At 45.8% G+C, this 27,680-nt stretch overlaps 1 protein-coding gene across 4 annotated transcripts; it reads left to right on the plus strand.

Annotated features, from left to right (window-relative positions):
* Positions 1-1,281: 1,281 nt before the first annotated feature.
* On the plus strand, positions 1,282-26,896 carry TXNDC15 (thioredoxin domain containing 15). Of its 4 annotated transcripts, none has more exons than XM_010359920.2 (5): positions 1,282-2,067; positions 13,617-14,104; positions 19,787-19,950; positions 22,671-22,801; positions 26,148-26,881. In XM_010359920.2, the coding sequence occupies exons 1-5, from the start codon at positions 2,001-2,003 to the stop codon at positions 26,342-26,344; spliced, it is 1,047 nt and encodes a 348-aa protein (XP_010358222.1). In that variant the 5' UTR covers positions 1,282-2,000; the 3' UTR covers positions 26,345-26,881. The 4 variants fall into 4 exon arrangements, with proteins under 4 accessions (XP_010358222.1, XP_010358223.1, XP_030783416.1 ...); XM_010359921.2 differs by having other exon boundaries at positions 1,282-2,020; XM_030927555.1 differs by lacking the exon at positions 1,282-2,067 and adding an exon at positions 2,135-2,344.
* The last annotated feature ends 784 nt before the right edge of the window (positions 26,897-27,680 follow it).

Below are 27,680 nucleotides of genomic sequence, written 5' to 3' on the forward strand. Positions count from 1 at the left end.
AGGAGCAGGGGCCAAGGAAGTTCGCACCCGCTTCCCGGGGGAGTGGCTTTTATGTTCTGGGCCCCAGAGTGGGAGGGCAGTGGGCAGGACATAAGCGAGTCAGGGGCGGAGCGGTAGGCGTGGCTAGGCGGTTCCGGTTTTTCTCCGTCGGAGGTCGGGTTGCGCCTGCGCAGTCAACCCGTGTCTTTCCCCGGCACGGGAAAGTTAACAATGAAGAACCTGGAAATACGCCATTTTAGTCCCTTTGTTATTTTTGTTCCCTCCCTCCCTCCGTCCAGACAGTAACCACAGGGGATCCATGTTGGAGTATCCAGATCAGCTTCCTTTTAATTAATCATAAATCCCCTGGTGCTCTCTCCTGTTGGCTTTTCATGCACCTTCAAATCACGTATGGGGGTGTGAGAAAGAGAGTTAAAAAAGGAAAGGTTTGCTATTCCACCGTTAGGGGTGAGGGAGATACTTAGCCAAGTGATGACTAGTAATAAGCTCTAGAACTGTGGGCCGTTTTATCCATGTTCATTGTTTCATATTCTTCTGGACCCACAAGATGGCACTTGAGGATCTACAACAGCAAAACCATACCAACGTATTTAGAATAAAAGAATCATCCACAGGGTCAGATTAATGATGCATCTTTCTGGCCTAACAGTGTCTCTTTGATGGGTATAGAGATAAGGGGACTATGGCTACTCCATCATAATTGTATTATTCAGTTAATAATGGCTACCACTTGGAAATGCTTCCTGTGCCCCAGGGCACTGTGCTCATCACTTTACATCTCATTTCATCTATAAGACTCTATACAACTTCATCTTCACTTTACAGATGAAGAAACTGAACTTTAAGTTACATAACCTGCTGAGTGTGTACTATCACATGTGCTGAAGCTGGGATTCACCAAGTGGCCAAAAAACCCAGGTTCCCTTACCATTACTATGTTAACCAATAGACTGATGTATTTTAAATCACTTTCTATTTTTCCAACCTTGTAAGTTTGAAAAGCTGCACTCTGCACTGATTTAGCACTGGTGGCTGCTTAAAAATTGCCTTGCCCTCCCCACCAAAATACCCTAATTACTGGTGTCATCCTCTCTATTCCGAGAATTTTCTCTTAAGACTCCTGCTCTGTGTGTTTGCTTGGGAAGGCAGAGCCCTGTCCTCATCTCCCCATCTATGCTTTCTTCATTCTAAGCCCTTTCCTATGTACTTCATGTTCGAGGTGGCTCCACCTCCACCATGAGCCAGAGCCAATGATGCTCATGGCCCCAACCACACTTAAAGATAGAGATTGCCCTGTAAGGTAAATCAGTTAAAATCAACCTCTCCTGCCCTGAGTTGATAGATAGGGTTAGGGTTGCCAGATATCACAAAGTTACAGGATGCTCAGTTGTAGGGTATATCCCTTATTCTATAAGGGTTATAGTAAAAAATATTCATTATGTGAAATTCAAATATAACTGGGTGTCAGGTATTCTATGTGGCAACCCTAGGTAGGGGAGTACGGGTAAGGCAAGAGATTATTAGATTTGCAGCCTCCAAGGTTTCTGCATCTCGATGGGGCACTAGAAAGGAAGGCTTCTGGGCCTTTCTGGCTCTGGGAATGAAGCGTGGAAAACCCTCCTTACGCGGGCGCAGTGCTTCAAGCAGCCAAGTCCTGACTTCCGAGGGAAGAAAGGAGGCCATGGGCCTCTGCCAGAGCCCTGCTCTGGACTCCAGGGTCAGCAGAGTTCAAAACGACCTGCATCGTCTGGCGCTTAGCTCCTAATGGGGTCTCCAGTCCAGCGGCGACGGCCAGCGGCTAGACGCCATCCGCCCGACTCCAAGATGGCGCCCGCCACAGCTGCCAGGTGTTAAGATGGCGGCGCGGGGCCGCGCCCGCGCTCCCACACTCTCCTCCCCCAGCCTTCCTCGGGCTGGTAGCACGACTCGCGTAGCCGTTCGCAGGTTGCCTTTCGGCCTGGACAGTGGTCCTGGCTGCCGGTCGACGACCGCCCCGCGTCATGCGGCTCCTCGGCTGGTGGCAAGTACTGCTGTGGGTGCTAGGGCTTCCCGTCCGCGGCGTGGAGGGTGAGTGTGGGCCGGGGGCGGTGCATGAGATGACGGGGCGAGCTGAGGTCCACCCGGGCGACGCTCTGGACCTGCGCGAAGGCCGGCGGTGCGCGGCTCACCCCTTCCTGGTGTTCTCCCAGGCGCGTCTCCCCAACTTCTCTCCCCGCGCACCGCCTGCTCGTGGCCAGTGGAAAGGGGCCGGGGGGCGGAGGGCCGGTGGGCTGGAGCCTGGAGGTGGTTGGGCCGCGTTCAGGCCGCCTTCAGCTGGCGGCTGGTAGCCAAAAGGGACAGTGCGGTAAGTGCTGCTGAGGCACACCCTCTGGTGATGAGCACTTTATTATTAATAACATCATATCAAATACCGACATTTGTTGTGGCTGTATTAGGAGCCAGGAACTGTGCATCGTGCTTTATTTACATCATTATCCCATTTAATGCTCCCACAAACCCTCGGTTCCATTTAGTGTCTCCATTTCGCAAATGAAGATGCTGAGGCCCTGCCTAAGTTTGCGCTTCTGGTAAGTGGCAGAAGCCTGCCTCTGACGCCAAAGCCCACGCTGGAGTCCCCGCTGCTGGACCACTGTCTTAAGAGGCCACCCTTGTTCAATCGCTGCATGAAAAACAGACGAGAAACACGGGAGACTCCCGGTAACCCCCAGCTTGCCGGTGGGGAAGGCAGCCACCCTGGAGGCATGGCGAGGGTGGGGAGTGGAGGCCTTACTTTCATGCCCCTTCACCCCACTCCTCACAGTCCTGTTAAAGTCCAGACCCTCGGCCTTGCTTGTCATTCAGGCCTTAACAGGAACAGGCAGGTCTTTCTTTTCCCTGGGGTGTCCTGGATGGAGGCAGGATAGCAGAGGGTTGTGGAGAAGGGTGAGTCTTAGTAACACAATTACCATGAATGAAAGCACTCACTGTGTACCAGGTGCTGTGCTCAGTGCTTTACAAGCATCATCTTTTGGAATCTTTACTGTTTTGTTTTTTTTAAGAGATGAAGGCTTGTTCTGTTGCCCAGGCTGGAGTGCAGTGGCTGATCATGGCTCGCTGCAGCCTTGAACTCCCGGGCTTAAGTGATCCTCCCACCTGTTTCCCAAAGTGCTGGGATTACAGATGTGAGCCACTGCTCCTGGTTTATGTAATTTTTATTTTTATTTTTATTTATTTTTTATTTTTTGAGGTGGAGTCTGGCTCTGTCGCCCAGGCTGGAGTGCAGTGGTGCCATCTTGGCTCACTGCAACCTCTGACTCCTGGGTTCAAGCGATTCTCATGTCTCAGCCTCCCAAGTAGCTGAGATTACAGGCGTCTGCCACCACACCCAGCTAATTTTTGTATTTTTAGTAGAGATGATGTTCTACCATGTTGGCCAGGCTGGTCTCGAACTCCTGACCTCAGGTGATCCACCCGCCTCAGCCTTCCAGAGTGCTGGGTTTATAGGCTTGAGCCACCGTGCCTGGCCTTAGTAATTTTTAAATGCATATGCAGTAGATGTTATTGTTCTCATTTTGTAGAAGTAAACTGAGACTCAGAGCCAGTAAGTCCTATGACAAGGTCATACAGCCAGAAGTTGAGGAGCCTTGATTCAAGCCCATGTTTGCCTGACTTCAGAGCCCAACCTCTGCATTTTCACTACACTCAACTGCCAGCCTCACAGAGGTGCTGGCATGTGTTGGATATCTTGTGTTTCAGCCCCTCCACCCTTCTCTGTGCCCTGTGTGGCTGTCCTGTGTGGAATAAATACCAACTGTCCTACCGTCTTCCTTCCATTGCATTGGAATGAGGGGAGAGTGAGGTCAGGGTATTGATGCTCTCTGCTCCCTCCCTGAGAGATTATTGCAGGCTGGCTTTGCCCCCAGTGGAAGGCATTGAATTCTAGAAAGCTGCCCTCTGTGTTACCCTTGATGTTTCAAGGTTTTGTGACTACTTCTCTCTCTGGACTCTTAAGGTCTGTGAGTGGTAGCTGGCTCCCCCTCTCCTGTTATTGGCCTTGGAGTTCCTTACCATTGCTTTTCATTTCTCTCCACCCAGCCTACACATTAGTGGTCCCTTCATTAAACTCTCCTCAACTTGCCCAAGTTAAATGTTCTGCTTCCTGGCAGAACCCTGGCTGATTCAGGGTTCAGCTTGGGTCTCTGGTCATCATGCTCAGGCCATGAATGGGGTGAAGACAGAAGGAACTTCACCCGCAGATTTCTTCTCAGAGTAGCTGAAAATATAAGATGTGTTTTGTTTGTTTGTTTTTTTAGCAGAGGATGCCACAGGCAGATTATGTTGGCCTCAGATGCTGAGGCCCTGAGAGACTAAACAACCTGGAGGTAGCAATGCTATCCAGGTGTCTAGGAATGGAAGCACACTCCTGGCTTCAATATCCTTATGCCAGTCTAACCTAGGTAGTCAGCTAGCAGATTCTTACTGAGCACTTATCATATGCTAAACACTATGCTGGGCACTGGGGATCCAGTGGTGAGTCAGAGCAGCAGGCCTTTGGGGAAGGCAGCCACTAAATAACTACAAATTACTAAGAAAATTGCAAGACTGAGAAATGCATCAAGGAGAGTCCCAGGGCATTTTTGGGAGCTGTAATGGGAGACCTCCCACCCTGGTCTGAGGGTCAGGGAATGTGTCCTTACAGAGGTGACATTTAGGGTGACATCTAAATGAGGAGGATAAAGGATTAAGCAGGAGGAAGCTTCCCAGCAGAGAAACAACCCTCAGGAAGGCTCTAAGGCAGGTGGGGATAGGGGGAGTATAAATGATCAGGGACTAGAGAGATCTGATGGCCACAGGTGAGAGTGCAGATAGAGGCCACACTGCGGCCTGGTAGCAGATGCATTCACAGGGTCGGGGAAGCTGCTGAAAGAGTTTTAGCAAGGGAGTGACATGATCAGATATGCCTTTTATCTTTCAGTTTCACTTGTATTGCTGTGTAGATCAGGGTCTGGAGTGGGGATAGCAGGCTGACCAGGGAGAACAGTTTAGCTGGCTACAGCAGTTGCCCAGACGAGAGCTGGCTGTGGCCTTTGCTGAGAAGTGTTAGTCGGGATGGGGAAAGTAGATGGATTGTGAATGTGTTTAGCAGGTAAATTTTTTTTTTTTTTTTTGAGACAGAGTCTCACTCTTGTCACCCAGGCTGGAGTGCAGTGACACCATCTCAGCTCACTGCAACCTCCACCTCCTGGGTTCAAATGATTCTCCTGCCTCAGTCTCCCAAGTAGCTGGGATTACAGGTATGCATCACCACGCCTGGCTGATTTTTTTTTTTTTTTTTGAGATGGAGTTTTGCTCTTGTTGCTCAGGCTGGAGTGCAATGGCGCGATCTTGGCTCACTGCAACCTCTGCCTGCTGCGTTCAAGTGATTCTTCTGTCTCAGCCTCCTGAGTAGCTAGGATTACAGGCGCCTGTCACTATGCCTGGCTAATTTTTGGTATTTTTAGTAGAGATGGGGTTTCACCGTGTTGGCCAGGCTGGTTTTGAACTCCTGACCTCAGGTGATCTGCCCGCGTTGGCCTCTCAAAGTGCTGGTATTACAGGCGTGAGCCACCACGCCCGGCCTAATTTTTGTATTTTTTAGTAGAGATGGGGTTTCACCATGTTGGCCAGGCTAGTCTCGAACTCCTGACCTCAGGTGATCTGCCCGCCTTGGCCTCCCAAAGTGCTGGTATTACAGGCGTGAGCCACCGCACCCGGCCTAATTTTTGTATTTTTTATTTTTTTATTTTTATTTTTATTTTTATTTTTTTTTTTGAGACGGAGTCTTGCTCTGCCGCCCAGGCTGGAGTGCAGTGGCCGGCTCTCAGCTCACTGCAAGCTCCGCCTCCCGGGTTCACGCCATTCTCCTGTCTCAGCCTCCCGAGTAGCTGGGACTACAGGCGCCCGCCTCGTCGCCCGGCTAGTTTTTTGTATTTTTTAGTAGAGACGGGGTTTCACCGTATTAGCCAGGATGGTCTCGATCTCCTGACCTCGTGATCCGCCCGTCTCGGCCTCCCAAAGTGCTGGGATTACAGGCTTGAGCCACCGCGCCCGGCCGATTTTTGTATTTTTTAGTAGAGATGGGGTTTCACCATGTTGGCCAGGCTGGTCTCGAGCTCCTGACCTCAAGTGATCTGCCTGCCTTGGCTTCCCAAAGTGTTAGGATTACAGGTATGAACCAGCAAGCCTGGCCTGCAGGTGAATTAATAGAACTTAGTTATTGTGTTATTGTGCCTTTCCATCTCTTTGAATTGTAAGCACCAGTCGTTGTCGTCATCGTCGTCATCATCATCGTTATCAACATCACCACAGCCATTTATGGAGTGCTTAACCTACAGGAACCATACACATCTTTTCTCATTTAATCTTCACAGTAGCCTTGGAATTTTCTACATCTTGGTGGTATTGTCTCTATTTGCTAAATGAGCACACAGTATTGCCTATGGAAAATATGGATTGCTGTCCCTCCAACCCCTCGCTGTTTTTGGTCCCTCCTCATTTGGCTTTCCTGGGAGAAGCCATTGTGAAAACACCTGCAGCTGGTAAAGAGCCTTCTGAGAAAAGCTGGAAGGGTGTGAAGGTGCTGACCTAGGCTAGGGCTCCCTGGCAGAGTTGGCATGGTGCCCTCACACTTGTCCAGACAACTTCTTTGCTGCCAGTGATGCAATAATTATCACTTTATGTATAGCTCAAACTGCAGTCTCTTAAAAGGCACATTACCAGTTGGGTGCAGTGACTCACGCCTGTAGTTCCAGCACACTGGGAGGGAGGCCGAGGTGGGTGGATCATTTGAGGCCAAAAGTTTGAGACCAGTCTGGCCAACATGGTGAAACCCCATCTCTACTAAAAATAAGAAAAGTAGCCGGGTGTGGTGGTGTGCATCTGTAATCCCAGCTATTTGGGAGGCTGAGGCAGGAGAGTCGCTTGAACCCGGGAGATGGAGGCTGCAGTGAGCTGAGATCATGCCACCGCGCTCCAGCCTGGGCAACAGAGCAAGACTCTGTCTCAAAGAAAAAACAACAAAAAAAGGCACATTAGCATGGGAGGGTTCAATGGCTGTCATATAGTATGACATTTTTATCTTCTTGGGGAATAATTCAGTGTTTCTTTTCTTCCTAATTCCTAAATGAAAACACTGGTACCTGAAGGCGTAAGTTTTTTTGTTCCTAATCTGTACTGTGGTGCTTAAATATTTTTGCAAGGTGCGGGGGGTGGAGGGGACAACACTCTTGAACTTAAAATACCAGCTCCATGCACCACTTACACTCCATTTTGATTTTGTGCAGGGGCTATCTGAGGGTGATCAGACAGAACCAGGTTATAACTTGTGCCCTGATTTTTTTCTCTTGAGGTTCTTCGTTTTGGCATTCTTCATTTACTTGTGGAACCTAGAATGTTGATTAGGTAGCAAGAGCAAATCTCTGTAGAGCTGCGGTGTTTGGGAGTAGGGTTGGACCCCGAACCTGGCATCCTTTCTTTTCCAGACTCTTAGCCTCTCTGGCTTCATTTCCTGCTTTGTCTTGTGGATGACACAGAAAACACGTGTGTTTGTTTTTTCTTCTGATCATACAGGCAATACACACTTATTAACCAAAGGCTACAGAAATAAAAGGCTATAGAAATTCTGCCAACGTGATCCCGCCCCTCCACCGAATTGGCAAAGCCCCCTTCCCAGGCACCCAACCCCTTCTCTGGATCGTAGTCACAGAAGTGCTTGACCTTCTGCTAAAGACTCACTTTGCTGCCCAAGTCCTAAACTCTGTCCTATGTAACTTCCATTGCCACCTCTCCCTTCTTACCTGCTTTCTTTTTTTTGGATACAGAGTCTCGCTCTGTCGCCCAGGCTGGAATGCAGTGGTGTGATTCTCGGCTCACTGCAGCCTCCGCCTCCCAGGTTCAAGTGATTCTCCCGCCTCAGCCTCCCAAGTAGCTGGGATTACAGGTGCATGCCACTACGCCTGGCTAATTTTTGTATTTTTAGTACAGATGGGGTTTCACCATGTTGGCCAAGCTGGTCTTGAACTCCTGACCTCAAGGGATCTGCCCTCCTTGGCCTCCCAAAGTACTGGGATTACAGGTGTGAGCCACCGCACCCGGCCCCTTCTTACCTGCTTTCTTATCAGCTTTAGGTATCCTCAAATTGCTCCTGTGTTCCGAATACCAAAATAGAAACCTCCCTTAGTCTTCCCTGCCTGTAGCGAATCTACCCTACCTCCTTTGTAGCTAGATTTTTGGAAAGAATTGTGTATATTTATCCATGTAGTACCATTTTGGGTTCTCTATTTCTTTATGTGGATCCATATTTCCAACTGTTAACATTTTTCTTCTGCTTGAAGGAGTTCCTTGAAGATTTTTGTTGGGTGGGTTTGCTGGCGATGAATTCTTTCAGCTTTTGTATGTCTGAAGACGTGAAGAAGTATTTATTTCACCTTTTTTTTTTTTTTTTTTTTTTTTTTTGAGATGGATTCTCGTCTGTAGCCCAGGCTGGATTGCAGTGGTACTATCTCAGGTCACTGCAACCTCTGCCTCCCGGGTTCAAGCGATTCTCTTGCCTCAGCCTCCCAAGTAGCTGGGATTACAGGCGCCCGCTACTATGCCTGGCTAATTTTTTTTTTGTATTTTTAGTAGATACGGGGTTTCACCATGTTGGCTAGGCTCTTCTGGAACTCCTGACCTCAAGTGATCCACCCACCTCGGTCTCCCAAAGTGCTGGGATTACAGGTGTGAGCCATTGTGCCCAGCCAAAAGAATTTTTTTTTCTTTTTTTTTGAGACGGAGTCTCACTCTGTTGCCCGGGCTGGAGTGCAGTGGCACAATCTCTCGGCTCACTGCAACCTCTGTCTCCTGGGTCTAAGTGATTCTCCTGCCTCAGCCTCCTGAGTAGCTGGGATTACTGACGTATGCCACCTTCATTTTTGAAAGATACTTTTTCTGTATACAGAATTCTAGATTTATAGGTTTTTTCTTCTCTGATGTTAATTTGCCATTAATCTCATGCAGTGCAGGTTTTTTTAAATCTCAGACGTTGTAGTTTTTGTAGTCAGAGATGCCGCTCTGGCTTGCTTTGTTTTCAGTGAGAAACCTGTTGTTGTCCTTTGTTCCTCTCTACATGATGTTTTTTTCCCCCCTCTGGCTGCTGTTAAGATTTTTTTCTTTGTAACTGGTTTTGAGCAATTTGATTGTGATGTGCTTTGTTGTAGTTCATTGAGTTTGGGTTTTGTTGAGTTTCTTGGATCTGTGGATTTATAGTTTTTACCAAGTTTGGAAAGTTTTTGGCTATGATTTCTTCAGATATTTTTCTGTTCCTCCATTCTCTTCTCTTGCCAGTACTCCAGTTATCTGTACATTAGGCCACTTGAAATTGTCCTACAGCCCACTGATGCTCTTAATTTCTTTCCATTCTTTTTTTTTCCTATGTGTTTCATTTTGGATAGGTTCTATTGCTGTCTTCAAGTTGACTATTTTCTTCTGCATTGTCTAATTTGCCATTAATCTCATACAGTGCAGTTTTCATCTCAGACAATGTAGTTATTGTAGTTTACATCTTTAAAAGTACGATTTGGGATGGGCGCGGTGGATTATGCCTATAATCCCAGGATTTGGGAGGCCGAGGCGGGTAGATCACTTGAGGCCAGGAGTTTGAGACCAGCCTGGCCAACATGGCAAAACCCCATCTCTAGCAAACATACAAAATAATTAGCCGGGTGCAGTGGCTCACGCCTGTAATCCTAGCTACTTGGGAGGCTGAGGTGGGAGAACTGCTTGAACCTGGGAGGTGGTTGTGCCACTGCACTCCAGCCTGGGTGACATTCATGAGACCCTGTCTCAAGAAAAAAGAAAAAAAAAAAAGGCCAGGCCTGGTACCTCAGTGGCTCACACCTGTAATCCCAGCACTTTGGGAGGCTGAGGTGGGCAGATCACTTGGGGCCAGGAGTTTGAGACCAACCTGGCCAATATGTTGAAACCCCATCTCTACTGAAAAATACAAAAATTAGCCGGGCGTGGTGGCAGGTGCCTGTAATCCCAGCTGCTTGGGAAGCTGAGGCAGGAGAATCCTTTGAACCTGGGAGGCAGAGGTTGCAGTGAGCCCACATCGTGTCACCGAACTCCAACCTGTGCAATAGAGGGAGACTCTATCTCAAAAAAAAAAAAAAGAAAGAAAGAAAGAAAAAGGAAAGAAAGCCAGGCGCGGCAGGCTCACGCCTGCAATCCCAGCAGTTTGGGAGGCCAAGGTGGGAGGATCACCCAAGGTCAGGAATTCGAGACCAGCCTGGCCAACATGGTGAAACCCCATCTCCACTAAAATATATAAAAATTAGCCGGGTGTGGTGGCGGGCACCTGTAATCCCAGCTACTCGGGAGGCTGAGGCAGGAGAATTGCTTGAACCTGGGAGGCGGAGGCTGCAGTGAGCTGAGATCATGCCGCTGCACTCCAACCTGGACAATAGAGCGAGACTCAGTCTCAAAAAGAAAAAAAAAAAGGTACAGTTTGATCGTTTTTATTTTTATTTAGTTATTTTTTTGAGATGGGGTCTCACTCTTTTGCCCAGGCTGGAGTGCAATGGCTTGATCTTGGCTCACTGCAACCTCTGCCTCCCAGGTCGATTTTATATTTTTTAATATCTTATATCTTGATATCTACTTTTCTTTTTGAATGTAATACAGTTATAATTATTGTTTTAATATCCTCGTCTGCTAATTCTGACATGGGTGCAAGTTCTGGGTCGGTGTTGCTTGATTGATTATTCTCATTATGTGTCCTATTTTCCTGCTTCTTTATATGTCTGATAAGTTTTTATTGGATGCCAGGCATGAATTTTACTTTGTTGAATGCTGGATATTTTAGATTCCCTATACCTATTCTTTTTTTTTCTTTCTCTGAGATGGAGTTTTGCTCTTGCTGTCCAGGCTGGAGTGCAATGGCACGATCTCTGCTCACTGGAACCTCCACCTCCTGGGTTCAAGCAATTCTCCTGCCTTAGCGTCCTGAGTAGCTGAAATTACAGGTGCCCGCCACCACGCATAGCTAATTTTTAGTATTTTGGTAGAGACGGGGTTTCACCATGTTGGTCAGGCTGGTCTCAAACTCCTGACCTCAGGTGGTCCACCCATCTTGGCCTCCCAAATTGCTGGGACTACGGGCGTGAGCCACCGTGCCTGACCCCCTATATGTATTCTCGAGCTTTGTTCTGGGGTACAGTTAAGTTACTTGAGAACAGCTTGATTCTTTCGGGTTTTGCTTTTAAGCAAGCAAGCTATATTTTCTTTAGGGTTAATAGTGTCCCACTACTGAGGCAGGGCCTTTTGTATACTCTACTCAGTGCCCTGTGAATTACGAAGTTTTCCAGTCTAGCTGGTAAGAAGAGGTACCATTCCCTGCTCTGAGTGAATGTTGGATACTGTTCCTTTTCATCCTTTCTAATAGTTCTTTCTCTGGCATTGGGTAGTTTACTCACATGCATGTACTGACCAGTACCCTGCTGTATACTTAGCAGGGGGCCTCTACAGATCTCTGGAGTCCCCTCTCTATATAGCTCATCTGCAGTATTCTGTTTTGCAAACTATTGCTTCTTGGTCTCCTTGGACTCTTAGCTCGCTCCATCTCTTCAACTGGGAGAGTCTGCTGGGCTCTGCCGGGATTTCCCCTCCTTGAGCCACAGTGGGAACGCTGTCAAGGCAGTAAGTTGGAGCAGTTGTAGGGTTCTCTTCATTTGTCACCTGTTTCTCGGATGTCACAATCCTCTGTTGCCTGATAACTAATTTCCTGAAACTATTGTTTTATATATATTATCTGTTTATTTGGTTGTTTCGGGAGGGATGGTAAATCTGGTTCTTGTTACTCCATCTTGGCCAGAAGCAGAATTCCCAGATAATGTTTTTGAATCTCTGAATGAATCCACAGAGCTCTATGCCCTAGTGTGAGGTAGATCCGTTGGGTAACTGTAGTTCATAATAGCCTACTGTATATTTCAAAATAGCTAGAAGAGAAGAATTTGAATGATTCTAGCATGAAGAAAAGACAAATATTTAAGGTGATGGATATCCCCAATGCATTGATCTGATCTTTACAAATTGCATGAATATATTATCACATGTGCTTTGAAACTATGTACATCTATTATGAATCAGCAACAACAAAAAACTCTACAGGGATATTCTTTGAGATCTTATACAAATGTGCATACCTTAGGAAGCCCCCAGACCTTCCCAACTTTGAAGTCAGTTGGTCACTGACACTCCAGTGACATGCTGTGGGCACGCAGAGCTCATCACCCAGCCGGTGGTTTCCTAACCACATGGTGAGGTTTCCTGAGGGCTGCTGGCCTCATTGGTTTCTGCTGGTTGGTCCCTGGCACAAAGTCTGGCAGCTGGTGTTGAGTTGATAAGAGTTGGAGGGCAGGAGGCATTGCTACGGAGATGAGTGGAGATGGGTAAATGGATGTATGAGACTGCCTGGGACTCTTCCATTATCTGAGCATTATGCTCAAGATCCACCTTTAGCTCCAAAGTGGGAGAAAGTTCTCTTCTTCTTCCTCCTGCTGCTGCCTCTGCACTGCCAAACCCATCTCCCAGCACTCCCAAGGGTAGCAGGCAGGAGAGCAGAGTCCAGTTGTTAGAGGCTACCTCAGGAAGGAGCTGCTGTGTAGCTTGAGCAGTTCTTCAGGCATTTTGGCTCAGCATCCCTGAGGTATCATGGCAGGGGGCCTATGGCTCGTTCTGGAGTAGCAGCCAGAATACTTTGCTCCCAGACTTGGCTTTGCTGCTTACTATCTGTGTGCCATCGGACACTGTGCTGAGCCTCTCTGTGCCTTGCCTAGTTACCTGTTCAGTGGGCTTGATAATCCTTGTCTTGCCCATCTCACAGAATGGTTATAATGTGTGCAAAGATGCTTTGCTCTAGTAGAATCTTGCATAAAACTATGATCATTTTCTTGGATACTATCAAACAAATGAAAATCTTATCAAAAAATGTAAGTGTTTATATTCTGTTTTCCTAATTAGATATCTAACTGGGATGTTTTTGGTTATGATCCACATGGCAAGCAGCAAGTTTAGGGCAGAGCTGTGTGTTTGTCTATTATTTGACATTCATTATTTTGTTTGTTTTTTGAGACGGAGTCTTGCTCTGTCACCCAGACTGAAGTGCAGTGGCACAGTCTTGGCTCACTGCAACCTCCGCCTCTAGGTTCAAGCAATCCCCTTGCCTCAGCCTCCCTAGTAGCTGGGATTACAGGTGCCTGCCACCATGCCCAGCTAATTTTTGCATTTTTAATAGAGACAGGGTTTCTCCATGTTGGCCAGGCTAGTCTTGAATTCCTGACCTCAAGTGATCCGCCTGCCTTGGGGCCTCCCAAAGTGCTAGGATTACAGGCGTGAGCCACCGTGCCCGGCCTTCTTTGACATTCATTAATCTATTAATAGTACCTGCTCGTGACCTTCTTCCTAACCTGGGAAATGGTGGGTAGCTCTCTGATAGTTTAACGAAAGGAGACCTTTTTGTCTCCAGAGGGGAAAATTTCATGTTAGAGGGGAACTATAATTCTTTGGGGTTCATTTGTTTTGAAGTCAAGTATGACTCTGAATGTGCTGGCATGTTTTAGTTGCAGAGGAAAGTGGTCGCTTATGGTCAGACGAGCAGCCTGCTCACCCTCTTCAGGTGGGGGCTGTGTACCTGGGTGAGGAGGAGCTCCTACATGACCCGATGGGCCAGGACAGGGCGGCAGAAGAGGCCAATGCGGTGCTGGGGCTGGACACTCAAGGCGATCACATGGTGATGCTGTCTGTGATTCCTGGGGAAGCTGAGGACAAAGTGAGTTCAGAGCCTAGCGGCGGCACCTGTGGCGCTGGAGGAGGGGAGGACTCAAGGTGCAACCTCCGAGAGAGCCTTTTTTCTCTGGATGGTGCTGGAGCACACTTCCTGGATAGAGAAGAGGAGTATTACACAGAGCCAGAAGTGGCGGAATCGGACGCAGCCCCGACAGAGGACTCCAATAACACTGAAAGTCTGAAATCCCCAAAGGTGAACTGTGAGGAGAGAAACATTACTGGATTAGAAAATTTCACTCTGAAAATTTTAAATATGTCACAGGTAAGGAAACATCATTTAGTGCTTTTCTCCTTTTCAGTACATTTATTTTATGATTAATACCCTATCAACTTTGAAATGGAAAGTCATGATCTTGATCATATTGTAAGCGAGATAGCATTTAATGGCTGCTTTAGTGAAAATCGACTTTGCCTCTGTGATGTTTATAGGGAAATGAGGAGATATAACTAGTGTTGATTATGCTTTTCAGGTGGCCTAAACCTAGTTATCCTTGGGCCAGTCCCACCACCAAACCTCATGATAAAAATCCCAGTGGACAGATCGTTGCTTGGCACCAAAATCATAGCGTTCTTTTTCTTTTTGAGACAGAGTTTTGATCTTGTCACCTAGGCTGGAGTGCAATGGCATGATCTTGGCTCACTGCAACTTCTGCCTCCTGAGTTCAAATGATTTTCCTGCCTTAGTCTCCTGTGTAGCTGGGATTACAAGCATGCACCACCATGTCTGGCTAATTTTGTATTTTTAGTAGTAATGGGTTTCACCATGTTGGCGAGGCTGGTCTCAAACTCCTGACCTCAGGTAATCCACCCACCTCGGCTTCCCAAAGTGCTGGAACTACAGGCATGAGCCACCATGCCCGGCCATTTTTCTTCTTCTAAATGAAATATTTATTTATTATACAGGCAACTTAAACATATCTGGATTACTAAAATGATAATTTACCATTATTTAGTAATGCCCCTGGAAAATATGTTATATTGATGAAAAGTTTCTCTTTCATCAATGACTGACAGTTTCTGTGGGGTGGTTCTGAAAACAGAAGGGTAGGATGCATTCACGCTGCTTATGTAAGACAGGTAAATCCTGACTCTAAGAGCTGTGATTGCTTGTTGTCAATGAGGGCACAGCACCTTTAGTGCACATAGCTCCTCCAAGGGCAGTGCTTGGCGCTGGCTTTGCATCCACTCTTGAGTGCCTGTAGATGCTGCGGTCTATGGGACTCTCACAGGTGTCACTCACATGACTGGGAGAGAGCAGTTTAAACAGTCTGAGTTATGGATTACACAGGTGGTGGCAGGGATGGTGTACTCTTTTTCTTTTTTTGAGATCGAGTCTCACTGTGTCCCCCAGGCTGGAGTGCAATGGGAGGATCTGGGTTCACTACAACCTCTGCCTCCTGGGTTCAAGTGGTTCTACTGCCTCAGCCTCCCGAGTAGTTGGGATTATGGGCACATGCCACCACGCCTGGCTAATTTTTGTAATTTTAGTGGAAACGAGGTTTTACCATGTTGGCCAGGCTGGTCTCAAACTCCTGACTTCAACTGATTTGCCCGCTTTGGCCTCCCAGAGTGTTGGGATTACAGATGTGAGACACTGCGGCTTGCTAGAACAGTGTGCTCTTTAATTGATCTAACCTTTGGCCAAATACATCGATATGACTGCTTAGTTCAGATTTAGCTCTGCTGAGATGATAGTTTGAATCTGAGATCATAGTCCTCTAATAATTCCATTTTAGATGGTTTGAGATGCACAATTCAAAGGTGGGGGCAATTGCCCAGACCCTGTGAGTACTTAGTGCAGGCATTCCTCAAAGATACTACAGGTTTGGTTCCAGACCACTGTGATAAAGCAAATATTGCAGTGTAGCAAATCACGAGTTTTTTGGTTTCCCAGTGCATACAGAAGTCATACTATATTGTAGTTTATTAAGTATGCAGTAGCATTATGTTTAAAAAATGTAGATACCTTAATTTAAAAATACTTTACTACTAAAAAATGCTAACGAGCACTTGAGGCTTCAGTGAGTTGTAATCTTTTTGCTGGTAGAGGGTCTTGCCTTGATGTTGATGGCTGCTGACTGATCAGGATGGTAGTTAGTGACGGTTGGGGTGGCTCTGGCAATTTCTTTGAGACAAGAGTATTGCTCTGTCACCCAGGCTGGAGTGCGGTGGCGAGACCATGGCTCACTGCAGCCTTGACCTCCCAGGCTCAAGTGATCCTCCCAGCTCAGCCTCCCGAGTAGCTGGGAATACAGGCATGTGCCAGCATATCTGGCTAATTTTTTTCTTTTTTTTGTAGAGATGAGGTCAAACTATGTTGCATAGGCTGGTCTCAAACTCCTGGGCTCAAGTGATCCTCCTGTGTTGGCCTCCCAAAGTGTTGTGAGTTGTGAACCACCATGCCTGGCCCATAGTTTATCTCTTTCTTTTTCTTTTTCTTTTTTCTTTTTTTTGAGATGGAGTCTCACTCTGTCAACCAGGCAGGAGTGCAGTGGCCTGATCTCAGCTCACTGCAACCTCCGTCTACCAGGTTCGAGCTATTCTCCCACTGCAACCTCTCGCCAAGTAGCTGGGATTAGAAGTGTGCACCACATGCCCAGCTAATTTTTGTATTTTTAGTAGAGACAGGGTTTCACCATGTTGGCCAGGCTGGTCTCGAACTCCTGACCTCAAGTGATCTGCCCACCTTGGCCTTCCAAAGTGCTGGGATTACAGGCAGGAGACACCACGCCTGGCCTGTGGCCCACAGTTTCTTAAGACAACATTGAAGTTTGCCACACTGATTGATTCTTCTTTCATGAAAGAATTCTCTGTAGCATGCAGTGCTGTTTGATAGCATTTTACCCACAGTAGAACTTCTTTCAAATTTGGAGTCAGCCGGGCGCGGTGGCTCAAGCCTGTAATCCCAGCACTTTGGGAGGCCGAGACGGGCGGATCATGAGGTCAGGAGATCGAGACCATCCTGGCTAACACGGTGAAACCCCGTCTCTACTAAAAATACAAAAACTAGCCGGGCGAGGTGGGGGGCGCCTGTAGTCCCAGCTACTCGGGAGGCTAAGGCAGGAGAATGGCGTAAACCTGGGAGGCGGAGCTTGCAGTGAGCTGAGATCTGGCCACTGCACTCCAGTCCGGGCGACAGAGCGAGACTCCGCCTCAAAAAAAAAAAAAAAAAAAAAAAAGCAACCTCTCATCTCTTCAAGTTTTATCATGAGATTGTAGCAATTCAATCCTATTTTCAGACTCCACTTCTAATCCTAGTTTTCTTGCTATTTCTATCACATCTGCAATTCCACCCTCCATTGAAGTCTTGAACTCCTCAACGGTCATCCATGAGGGTTGGAGTCAGCTTATTCCAAATGCCTGTTAATGTTGATATTTTGACCACCTCCCATGAATCACAAATGTTTTTAAAGTCATCTAGAATGGTAAATCATTTCCAGAAGGTTTTCAGTTTATTTTGCCAAATCCATCAGAGGAATTGCTATCTATGGCAACTATAGCCTTATGAAATATATTTCTTAAATAATAAGAGTTAAAAGTTGAAATCCCCCCTTGATTCATGGGCTGCAGAATGGATACTGTGTTAGCAGGCCTGAAAACAACATTCATCTGCTTGTGCATCTCCACCAGAACTCTTGGGTGACCAGAGGCATTGTCAATGAGTGTAATATTTTGAAAGGAATCTTTTTTTCTGAGCAGTCGGTCTCAACATTGGGCCTAAAATACTCAGGAAACCATGCTGTAAGCAGATATATTGTCATCCAGGTTTTGTTGCTCCTTTTCTAGAGTACTGGCAAAGTAAATTTAGCATAATTTTTAAAGGCCCTCGGATTTTCAGAATGGGCAATGAGCAATGAGCATTGGCCCTGCGGTTGCTCATACCTGTAATCCCAGTACTTTCAGAGGCCAAGGTGGGTGGATTGCTTAAACCTAGGAGTTCCAGACCAGCCTGGGGAACATGGTGAAACCCTGTCTCTACAAAAACTACAAACATTTGCCAGGCGTGGTGGTGGGCACCAGCTACTTGGGAGACTGAGGCAGGATTGCTTGAACCCAGGAGGTTGAGGCTGCCGTGAGCCATGATTATGCCACTGTACTCCAGCCTGGGTGACAGAGCAAGACCTTGTCAAATAAATAAATAAATAAGACTTATTGTCAAATAAATAAATAAGACACCAGCTGCACTGGCCTCTAAAAAGAGTCCGTCTGTCCTTTGAAGCCAGGCATTGACATCTCTTGTCTAGCTATGAAAGTCTTAGAAGCCATGTTATTCCGATAGAAGGCTGTTTTATCTACATGAAAACTGGTTATTGAGTATAGCCACCTTCATCAATTCTCTTAGCTAGATGTTCTGGGTAAGTTGTTGCAGCTTCTCTTTTTTTTCATTGGTCTTTGATGTTAGTATGTTGTAGCTTCTCTATCAGCACTTGCTGCCTCACCTTGCACTTTTTTTTTTTTTTTGAGACGGAGTCTCGCTCTGTCACCCAGGCTGGAGTGCAGTGGCCGGACCTCAGCTCACTGCAAGCTCCACCTCCCGGGTTCACGCCATTCTCCTGCCTCAGCCTCCCGAGTAGCTGGGACTACAGGCGCCCGCCACCTCGCCCGGCTAATTTTTTTTTTATTTTTTAGTAGAGACGGGGTTTCACCATGTTAGCCAGGATGGTCTCGATCTCCTGACCTCATGATCCGCCCGTCTCGGCCTCCCAAAGTGCTGGGATTACAGGCTTGAGCCACCGTGCCCGGCCTCACCTTGCACTTTTATGTTCTAGAGACAGCTTCTTTCTCAAACCTCATGAGCCAACCCCAGCTAACTTCAGACTTTTCCTCTGCAGCTTCCTCACTTCTCTCAGCCTTTGTAGAATTGAAGAGAGTTAGGGCCTTGCTCTGGATTTAGGCTTTGGCTTAAATGTTGTGACTGGTTTGATCTTCTATCCATAGCATTAGGATTTTCTCCATATGAGCAATAACGCTGTTTTGCTTTCTTATCATTTGTGTATTCACTGAGTAGCACTTATTTTTATTTTTATTTTTATTTTTAAGTAGCAGAGGTCACTGCACTGGATGGAGTAGCACATTGACTTCCTTTAAAAACTTTTCCTTTGCATTTATAACGTGGCTGTTTGGTGTAAGAGGCCTAGCTGTCAGCCTGTATCCTATGTTGGCATTCGGCATGGCTTCCTCACTAAGCTTAATCAATCATTTTTGGCTTTGATTTAAAATGAGAGCTGTGCAACTCTTCCTTTCACTTAAACAGAGGCCACTGTAGGGTTATTAATTCATCTAATTTCAATATTGTTATGTCTGAGGGAGAGGCCAGAGGAGAGGGAGAGAGATGTGGAACAGCTGGTCGGTGGATAAAGTTCACTATCTTCTATGGGTACAGCTTGTGGCACCCCAAAACAATGACAACAGTAACATCAAAGATACTGGTCATAGATCACCATAACAGATATAATAATAATGAAAAACTTTGAAATATTGCAAGAATTACCACAATGTGACACAGACACAAAATTGAGCACATGCTATTGGAAAACTTACTCGATGCAGTGTTGCCACAAACCTTCAATCTGCACAAAATGCAATGTCTGCAAAGTGCAGTGGAGTGAAATGCAGTCAAATGAGGTATGCCTGTATTTGAAATTATAAATTATGAAAAATATTAAAATAACTGTTGTAATATTAGGAAAGTGCAGAGGAAAGTTTAAAACTTTCTGCTTAATTCAGCAAGACTTAAAAAAAGTGATAGTTTTTGATCATACTTTTTTGCTGATTCCTGGATTCATATGGTTCAAAATCCAAAAGGCTCCTGAGGGTCCCTCCTCTCGCTGCTCCCACCCACCCGTTCCTCTCCCTGGAGCAGCAGTGTGTCCTGTTTCTTGGGTATCCTTTCAGAAAAATGTACTGTTACTGCTGACTTTAACGCTTGTTTCTTTTACCACAGGACCTTATGGATTTTCTGAACCCAAACGGTAGTGACTGCACCCTAGTCCTGTTTTACACCCCGTGGTGCCGCTTTTCTGCCAATTTGGCCCCTCACTTTAACTCTCTGCCCCGGGCATTTCCAGCTCTTCACTTTTTGGCACTGGATGCATCTCAGCATAGCAGGTATCTTCAGTTGGTGGGGTTTACGTCCATCCTCCTGCCTGCCTGCCTGATGGTTGCAGTTATTTGGAGGTCCTAATTAGTTAAGTTAGAAGCAGAGGAGGGGGGCATGAGCTTTGTCCTGGGATTGAAGGCAAGGCAAGAGTGAATATTGAGGATTGTCATACTCCTGAGGGAGCTGTCACTTTGTGGAGGCCCTTTAAAGAAAGTGGGCTGTTCTCTGTGTGGTGGATGTAAAGGTGGCAGGTGATAGCACCTGATGGCAGGGGAGGGGCCAGAAGACTTTTGAGGGCTGTAGCCAGACCGAATCAGCACAATTGGTATCACAGTGGGATATTCCTTTGTGACTTTAACGCGCAGGTTCAATCCCCATCCCAAGCGCCTAATTCCCAGCATCCCTGTTTTGTGTCTACTCAGGATTTCTTCCTTTCCTTTTCTTTTTCTTTCCTTCTTTTCCCTTTTCCTCTTTCCTTCTTTCTTTCCTCCGTACTTATTCTTGCAGTCATGTTCTGTAGTAGGCACTCGATCAAGTAATGAATTAATTTAGCTCTTTAACATGACATTTAGCTTTGTTTTGTATTTCTTGTGTATCAATCACTGGGTTTTTGTCCAGGCTGGCCTTGAACGCCTGGGCTCAAGGGATCCTCCTGACTTAACCTCCTGAGTAGTAGGACTAAAGCCATGCGCCACCATGACAGGCTTGTCTTTTTTTTTTTTTTTTTTTTTTTTGAGGTGGAATCTCGCTCTGTCACCCAGGCTGGAGTGCAATGGTGTGATCTTGGCTCACTGCAACCTCCGCCTCCTGGGTTCAAGTGATTCTCCTGCCTCAGCCTCCTGAGTAGCTGGGATTACAGGCACCTGCCACCATGCGTGGCTAATTTTGTATTTTTAGTAGAGACGGGGTTTCACCATGTTGGCCAGGCTGGTCTCAAACTCCTGACCTCGTGATCCGCCCGCCACGGCCTCCCAAAGTGCTGGGATGACAGGCGTGAGCCACTGTGCCTGGCCGAGGTCTGTCTTTTTTAAATGTTTAGTAAAGTAAGTTACAGAGAACTTTGTTGAGATGGTATATGTTTCTCCTAAGTGCCGTGATTGTGCATGAGTTATAAACTGTTCTTCTCTTCCAAATCAGATGCTTCTTAGCAGGTCAGCCTCAACAAGGAGGTTGTGTGTAAATAAATCTAGAACATCTGAAAAATGGTCACTTGGTGGTAAAATGAAGTTGAGTAAACTTCTGTTACTCTGTACTTGAGGCCAGGTGCAGTGGCTCACACCTGTAATCCCATCACTTTGAGAGGCCAAGGTAGAAGGATCACTTGAGCCCAAGAGTTTGAGACCAGCCTGGACAAAATGGCAGAACCCCATCTCTACAAAAAAAAAAAAAATACAAAAAATTGACTGAGGATGGTGGCACACACGTGTGGTACCCCAGCTACTTGGGAGGCTGAGGTGGAAGGATTGCCTGAGCCCAGGGAGGTCAAGGTCACAGTGAGCCATGATCCTGCCACTGTACTCCAGCCTGGGTGACAGAGTGAGACTGTACTCCAGCCTGGGCGACAGAGTGAGACCCTGTCTCAAAAAAAAAAAAAAAAAAAAAAAAAAAAAAAAAAAATTGTATTCCACTGATTTTCATTGTGGGAATATAATTGCCAATGTTTACCTGAAACTGTTTATGGAGAAAGAAATGGCTCAACAAATGAGTAATTTTCATATAGGCTTCTGGGTGATATCTAAGTGACTGGGCCCAAGGGAGCAGACTGATTGGAAGGACAGATCACGTCAGTGTCAGCTTTGGTGGGGCCTCCACTGCCCCCAGGCATACTCAGTGCTCTTTGGTTCTGGGTCTCACACTGTCCCTCCTGCCTCTCCCACAACTCCCTCCCCAACCTGCTTTCTTCTTTTTTCCTTCAGCTCCATGTTGTACCTGGTATGGCACCTTAATTATGGAGACTAAGGCTCTTGCGTTTATTATATGGGCTGGGACATGTTTGCTGCTTATGTTAATATTTAAGTTACAGTATGTATACAAAAGAAAAAATTCCCAGTTATACAATATTACTATTTTACTAATGTGGAAAACTGAGGCTTAGCGAGGTTAAATAATCTGCCCAGAGTTCACACTGGTTCAGTGGCAGAACTGAGGCTTCAACCCAGAGTGTTTTGACTTGGGAGCTTATCACCACTAGTCTGTATTATGTAAAGGTGAAATAAGCCCCCTCAGTTATATTACTTCCAAACAAGTCATCCTGCCCTAATTGTGAACATCCTGGTGTGTTTGTTGGATCATATACTCCTTTGTGCCAGCTTACCAAACTAATTGCCTACTGTAAGTTGATCTTTTTTTGAGGGACAGGGATGGGCATTCTGAAGAGTTGGAAATTTTTTCTGTCAAGTAAATTGACACAGTGTGCTTTGTCCATGAATTAGAGTTTTCTGGTCTGGTTTGTGTAGACATGAACTTAACTAGTGGAATAACTGTGCCATGGGTAGATCCATATTATAATTGAAGGCAACTCAGATTGCAGAGAAGGAGTGCCCCCAGCCATGACCCATAAGCAAAGAGATCAGAAACAAATGAAAAAGCCGAAAGTTTCCAGTGTCAGAAATCTCCGTAGGTCACATGCAACTTCCTCATTTATTTTTGTCCATTCTGAGATGGTAGTTGTATGAGAAAGCCCTCTATTAATAATGAATTCAGGTTTTTTCACTTCTTTCTCTTGTAGCCTTTCTACCAGGTTTGGCACCGTAGCTGTTCCTAATATTTTATTATTTCAAGGAGCTAAACCAATGGCTAGATTTAATCATACAGATCGAACACTGGAAACACTGAAAATCTTCATTTTTAATCAGACAGGTATGTGGAAGTAATGTGCTAAGGAAGAAGATATTCTATTGCTGGGGGTCTGTGCCTTCTGTGGGTTCTGATCTGCTATAATCCTTAAGTGAAGGATTCAAGACTGACTTTGAGTTGTAAAACCGCTCTTCTAATGAACTGTTATAATCCTGTTAAATACTTCCCAATCAGTATGAAGCTTAACATGAATAGGTAATTTTAATTATTATAGATACTTCCCCCCTCCTTTTTTTCCTTTTTTGAGACGGAGTCTCACTCGGTCGCCCAGGCTGGAGTGCAGTGGTGCGATTTCAGCTCACTGCAAGCTCCGCCTCCTGGCTTCATGCCATTCTCCTGCCTCAGCCTCCCGAGTAGCTGGGACTACAGGTGCCTGCCACCATGCCCAGATAATTTTTTGTCTTTTTAGTAGAGATGATGTTTCACCATGTTAGCCAGGAGGGTCTCAATCTCCTGATCTCGTGATCCACCTGCCTCTGCCTCCCAAAGTGCTGGGATTGTAGGCATGAGCCACCGCGCCCGGCCTTTTTTTCCTTTTTTTTTTAAGGCAGAGTCTCTGTTGCCCAGGCTGGAGTGCAGTGGTGTGATCTCGGCTCACTGCAGCCTCCCCATCCTAGGTTCAAGTGATTTGTGTGCCTTGGCCTCCTGAGTAGTTGGGATTACAGTTGTGTGCCACCATGCCCAGCTAATTTATGTATTTTTAGTAGAGACAGGGTTTCGCCTTGTTGGCCAGGCTGGTCTCAATCTCCTAGTCTCAAGTGATCCACCCGCCTCTGCCTCCCAAAGTGCTGGGACTACAGGTGTGAGCCACTGTGCCTGATCTATTATAGATTATTGATTGATTGATCGAGACGGAATCTCGCTCCATCACCCAGACTGGAGTGCAGTGGCACAATCTCGGCTCACTGCAACCTCTGCCTCCTGGGTTAAAACGATTCTCCTGCCTTAGCCTTCCTAGTAGCTGGGATTACAGGTGGGCACCACCACACCTGGCTAATTTTTGTATTTTTTAGTAGAGACAGGGTTTTGCTACCTTGGCCAGGCTGGGCCTGCACTCCTAACCTCAAGTGATCTGCCTGCCTCGGCCTCCCAGAATGCTGGGATTATAGGTGTGAGCCACCATGCCTGGCCTATTATAGACACTTTAAAACAAGTTTTATTGAAATATAATTCACATACCATACACTTTACTTATAACTTTTAATGCACATTTTTCACTTAATATTTACACAAAGGTATGCATAAATCATGAGTGTACAGGGTGATGAATTTTCACAAAGTGAATACCCTGGGTAACCACTCTGATCAAGAAACAGAACGTTGGCTTATGCCTGTAAACCTAAGACTTTGGGAAGCCTGTGCCAGCAGATCACTTGAGGCCAGGAGTTCGAGACCAGCCTGGCCAACATGGCGAAACCCTGTCTCTACTAAAAATACAAAAACTAGCTGGGCATGGTGGTGGGTGCTTGTAGTCCCAGCTACTCGGGAGTCTGAGGCATGAAAATTGATGGAGTCCAGGAGGCAGAGGCTGCAGTGAGTTGAGATCGCAGTACTGCATTCCAGCCTGCTTGACAGAGTGAGACTCCATCTCAAAAAAAAAAAAAAAAGAAAGAAACAGAACATGACCAGCCTCCCTTCAGCACCACTGCTCCTGCCTTCCCCAAGATAACCACAGTCTTGACTCCTAATATCATAGACAGTGTTACTTATTTTGGGCTTCATATTAATGGAGACATGCAGGATATTTTTCTTTTGTGTCTGATTTTTTCATCCAACGTACCTGCATTGTCATGTATAGTTATGTTTTGTTCATTTTCTTTTTTTTTTTTTTTTTTTGAGGCGGAGTCTTGCTCTGTCGCCTAGGCTGGAGTGCAATGGCTGGATCTCAGCTCACTGCAAGCTCCGCCTCGCGGGTTCCCGCCATTCTCCTGCCTCAGCCTCCCAAGTAGCTGGGACTACAGGCGCCCGCCTCGTCGCCCGGCTAGTTTTTTGTATTTTTAGTAGAGACGGGGTTTCACTGTGTTCGCCAGGATGGTCTCGATCTCCTGACCTTGTGATCTGCCCGCCTCGGCCTCCCAATGTGCTGGGATTACAGGCTTGAGCCACCGCGCCCGGCCGTTTTGTTCATTTTCTTTGCTGCTACTGTTCCATTTATTAATCCATTTGTGGATGCTATTTTAATTCCTTAATATTTGCCAAAACATATGGCCTTATTTTTTATTGTTTGTAAAACATTGTAAAGCACTGTAAATTGAAAAAATTACCTCCATTGGAAAAGTTCATTCCTCTAAAGCCTCACTGTCTCACTTGTGAGCATCCCACTCTTCCCAAAGTGTACTCCCTGGAAATAAATACAAACTATAACACACATTGCATATATATTAAGGTGCATATAATCATTTTAGCTAACACTAAAGAAAAAAGAGCTGAGTTGGCTGATAGGAGTAAAAGTAGGATATTACAAGGTGGTTAGCTAGTCCAAGTCTTGTCATGGATCCCTGATTGTCATTTCGATTGATGTGTGGAGAGGGAGCCATTTTGCTCAATGCTCTAAGAAAACCTAGAACACAAATCTGGGAGTCAGAGCATCTTTGGTAATCCCTGTTCCCAGTGGTGGCTTGTTTTTATAACAGTTCTTTCAGTAAATTATTAAAAGCATTTTGGGGCCGGGTGCAGTGGCTCACGCCTGTAATCCCAACACTTTGGGAGACTGAGGTGGGCGGATCAACTGAGGTCTGGAGTTCGAGACCAACCTGGCCAACATGGTGAAACCCCATCTCTACTAAAAATACAAAAAAAATTAGCCAAATCCTAGCTACTTGGGAGGCTGAGGCAGGAGAATCGCTTGAACCCAGGAGGCGGAGCTTGCAGTAAGCCAAGGATGGCGCCACTGCACTCCAGCCAGGGCGACAGAGCAAGACTCCATCTCAAAAAAACAAAACAAAACAAAAAACATTTTGCATTTAGCATTACTTAACCTGTGAAAACATTCTGTAGACACCTGAGAGGAGTTTTACTAGTTACTTACTGAACTTTGGTCTCAAGACACCAAAAGACAACTCTTATAAACACACTGAGTAATAAACTGCTGATGAGTTCACAGAAATTCTAGTGTTTTAGTTGTGAACAGCTGAATGGATTCCTGATCCTTTGATGTGGTGGGGAGAAAGGCAACCTACAAATTACACTGACAGGCAAGTGAAATCCATCACAGATATTAATATATATACTAGTGGCAGTGCTCATTTTAGGACTGCATGTCATTTTGCATACCACGCATAATACTTGAGAAAAAGTCTGTGGTGGGTGCTTTTTCTGTCTGATTTGAAACCAATGATTTTTCTTTCAGGTATAGAAGCCAAGAAGAATGTGGTGGTTACTCAAGCTGACCAAATAGGCCCTCTTCCCAGCACTTTGATAAAAAGTGTGGACTGGTTGCTTGTATTTTCCTTATTCTTTTTAATTAGTTTTATTATGTATGCTACCATTCGAACTGAGAGTATTCGGTGGCTAATTCCAGGACAAGAGCAGGAACATGTGGAGTAGTGATGGACTGAAAGAAGTTGGAAAGAGGAACTTCAATCCTTCGTTTCAGAAATTAGTGCCACAGTTTCATACATTTTCTCCAGTGACGTGTTGACTTGAAACTTCAGGCAGATTAAAAGAATCATTTGTTGAACAACTGAATGTATAAAAAAATTATAAACTGGTGTTTTAACTAGTATTGCAATAAGCAAATGCAAACGTATTCAATAGATTGGACTATTCTTGTTTTTACTGCATGAACTTAATCCAGTATTTGAAAAGTAATCCAGTTTGAGATGTGAAGATGTATTCTGGTAGAATAGTGAGTAGAATGACATGCTTACTATACAGAAGGCAAAAATAGGACTCTCAGATAATAGTTTTAGGAAACCCTTGATTTCTTATATATGTTTAAGAAGGTTAGTTTTCTATTTCTTTGCAATTTTTCTTCCAGAGCCCAAATTTTCTTTCCAGAGCAGGAAACTATGTAACGAGAACTGGTTAGTGTGACCCCCTCAAGTAGCAAGTGATGGAAAATAAAAGAATCAAATACCTTGATGTTTGTGATCTCTACTTCCACTCAAAAAATTTGAAGTGTTTTAAGTTGTTTCTGGGTAAGGGAGATGTTAGGAGAAAGGAAATGCTGTAACTAAAGCTCAAGTATTATCAGTTCGATGTAATGTATACATTGTAATCATAGTTATGTAACCAGCATACATTAATTGAACCTTAAAATGTTCCCAGCAGGCTGGGCGCAGTGGCTGATGCCTGTAATCCTAGCACTTTGGGAGGCTAAGGTGGGAGGATCACTTGAGGTCAGGAGTTTTGAGACCAGCCTGGCCAACTTGGTGAAACCCCGTCTCTACTAAAAATACAAAATATTAGCTGGGTGTGGTGGCGGGTGCCTGTAACCCCAGCTACTTGGGAAGCTGAGGCAGGAGAATCACTTGAACCCCGGAGGCAGAGGTTGCAGTGAGCCGAGATCGTGCCACTGCACTCCAGCCTGTGCAACAAGAGCGAAACTCCGTATCAAATAAAAAAGAAGTATTAAAGTATAACAAACACTGTTCTTGCCCACAAGTTGATTCTAGTCTAGTTCAAGACACATTTAGTAAAGAGACAACATATAATTTAAACAAACTTTTTTTTTTAAATTTATTTTTTAAGATGAAGTCTTGCTCTGTCACCCAGGCTGGAGTCCAGTGGTGCAATCTCAGCTCACTGCAACCTCTCCCGGGTTCTAGCAATTCTCCAGCCTCAGCCTCCTGAGTAGCTGGGACTACAGGCATGCGCCATCACACCCAGCTAAGTTTTCTATTTTTAGAAGAGACAGGGTTTTGCCATGTTGTCCAGGCTG

Source organism: Rhinopithecus roxellana, chromosome 3, assembly GCF_007565055.1.
Source record: "Rhinopithecus roxellana isolate Shanxi Qingling chromosome 3, ASM756505v1, whole genome shotgun sequence".
In the NCBI taxonomy this organism is placed as follows: domain Eukaryota; kingdom Metazoa; phylum Chordata; class Mammalia; order Primates; family Cercopithecidae; genus Rhinopithecus; species Rhinopithecus roxellana.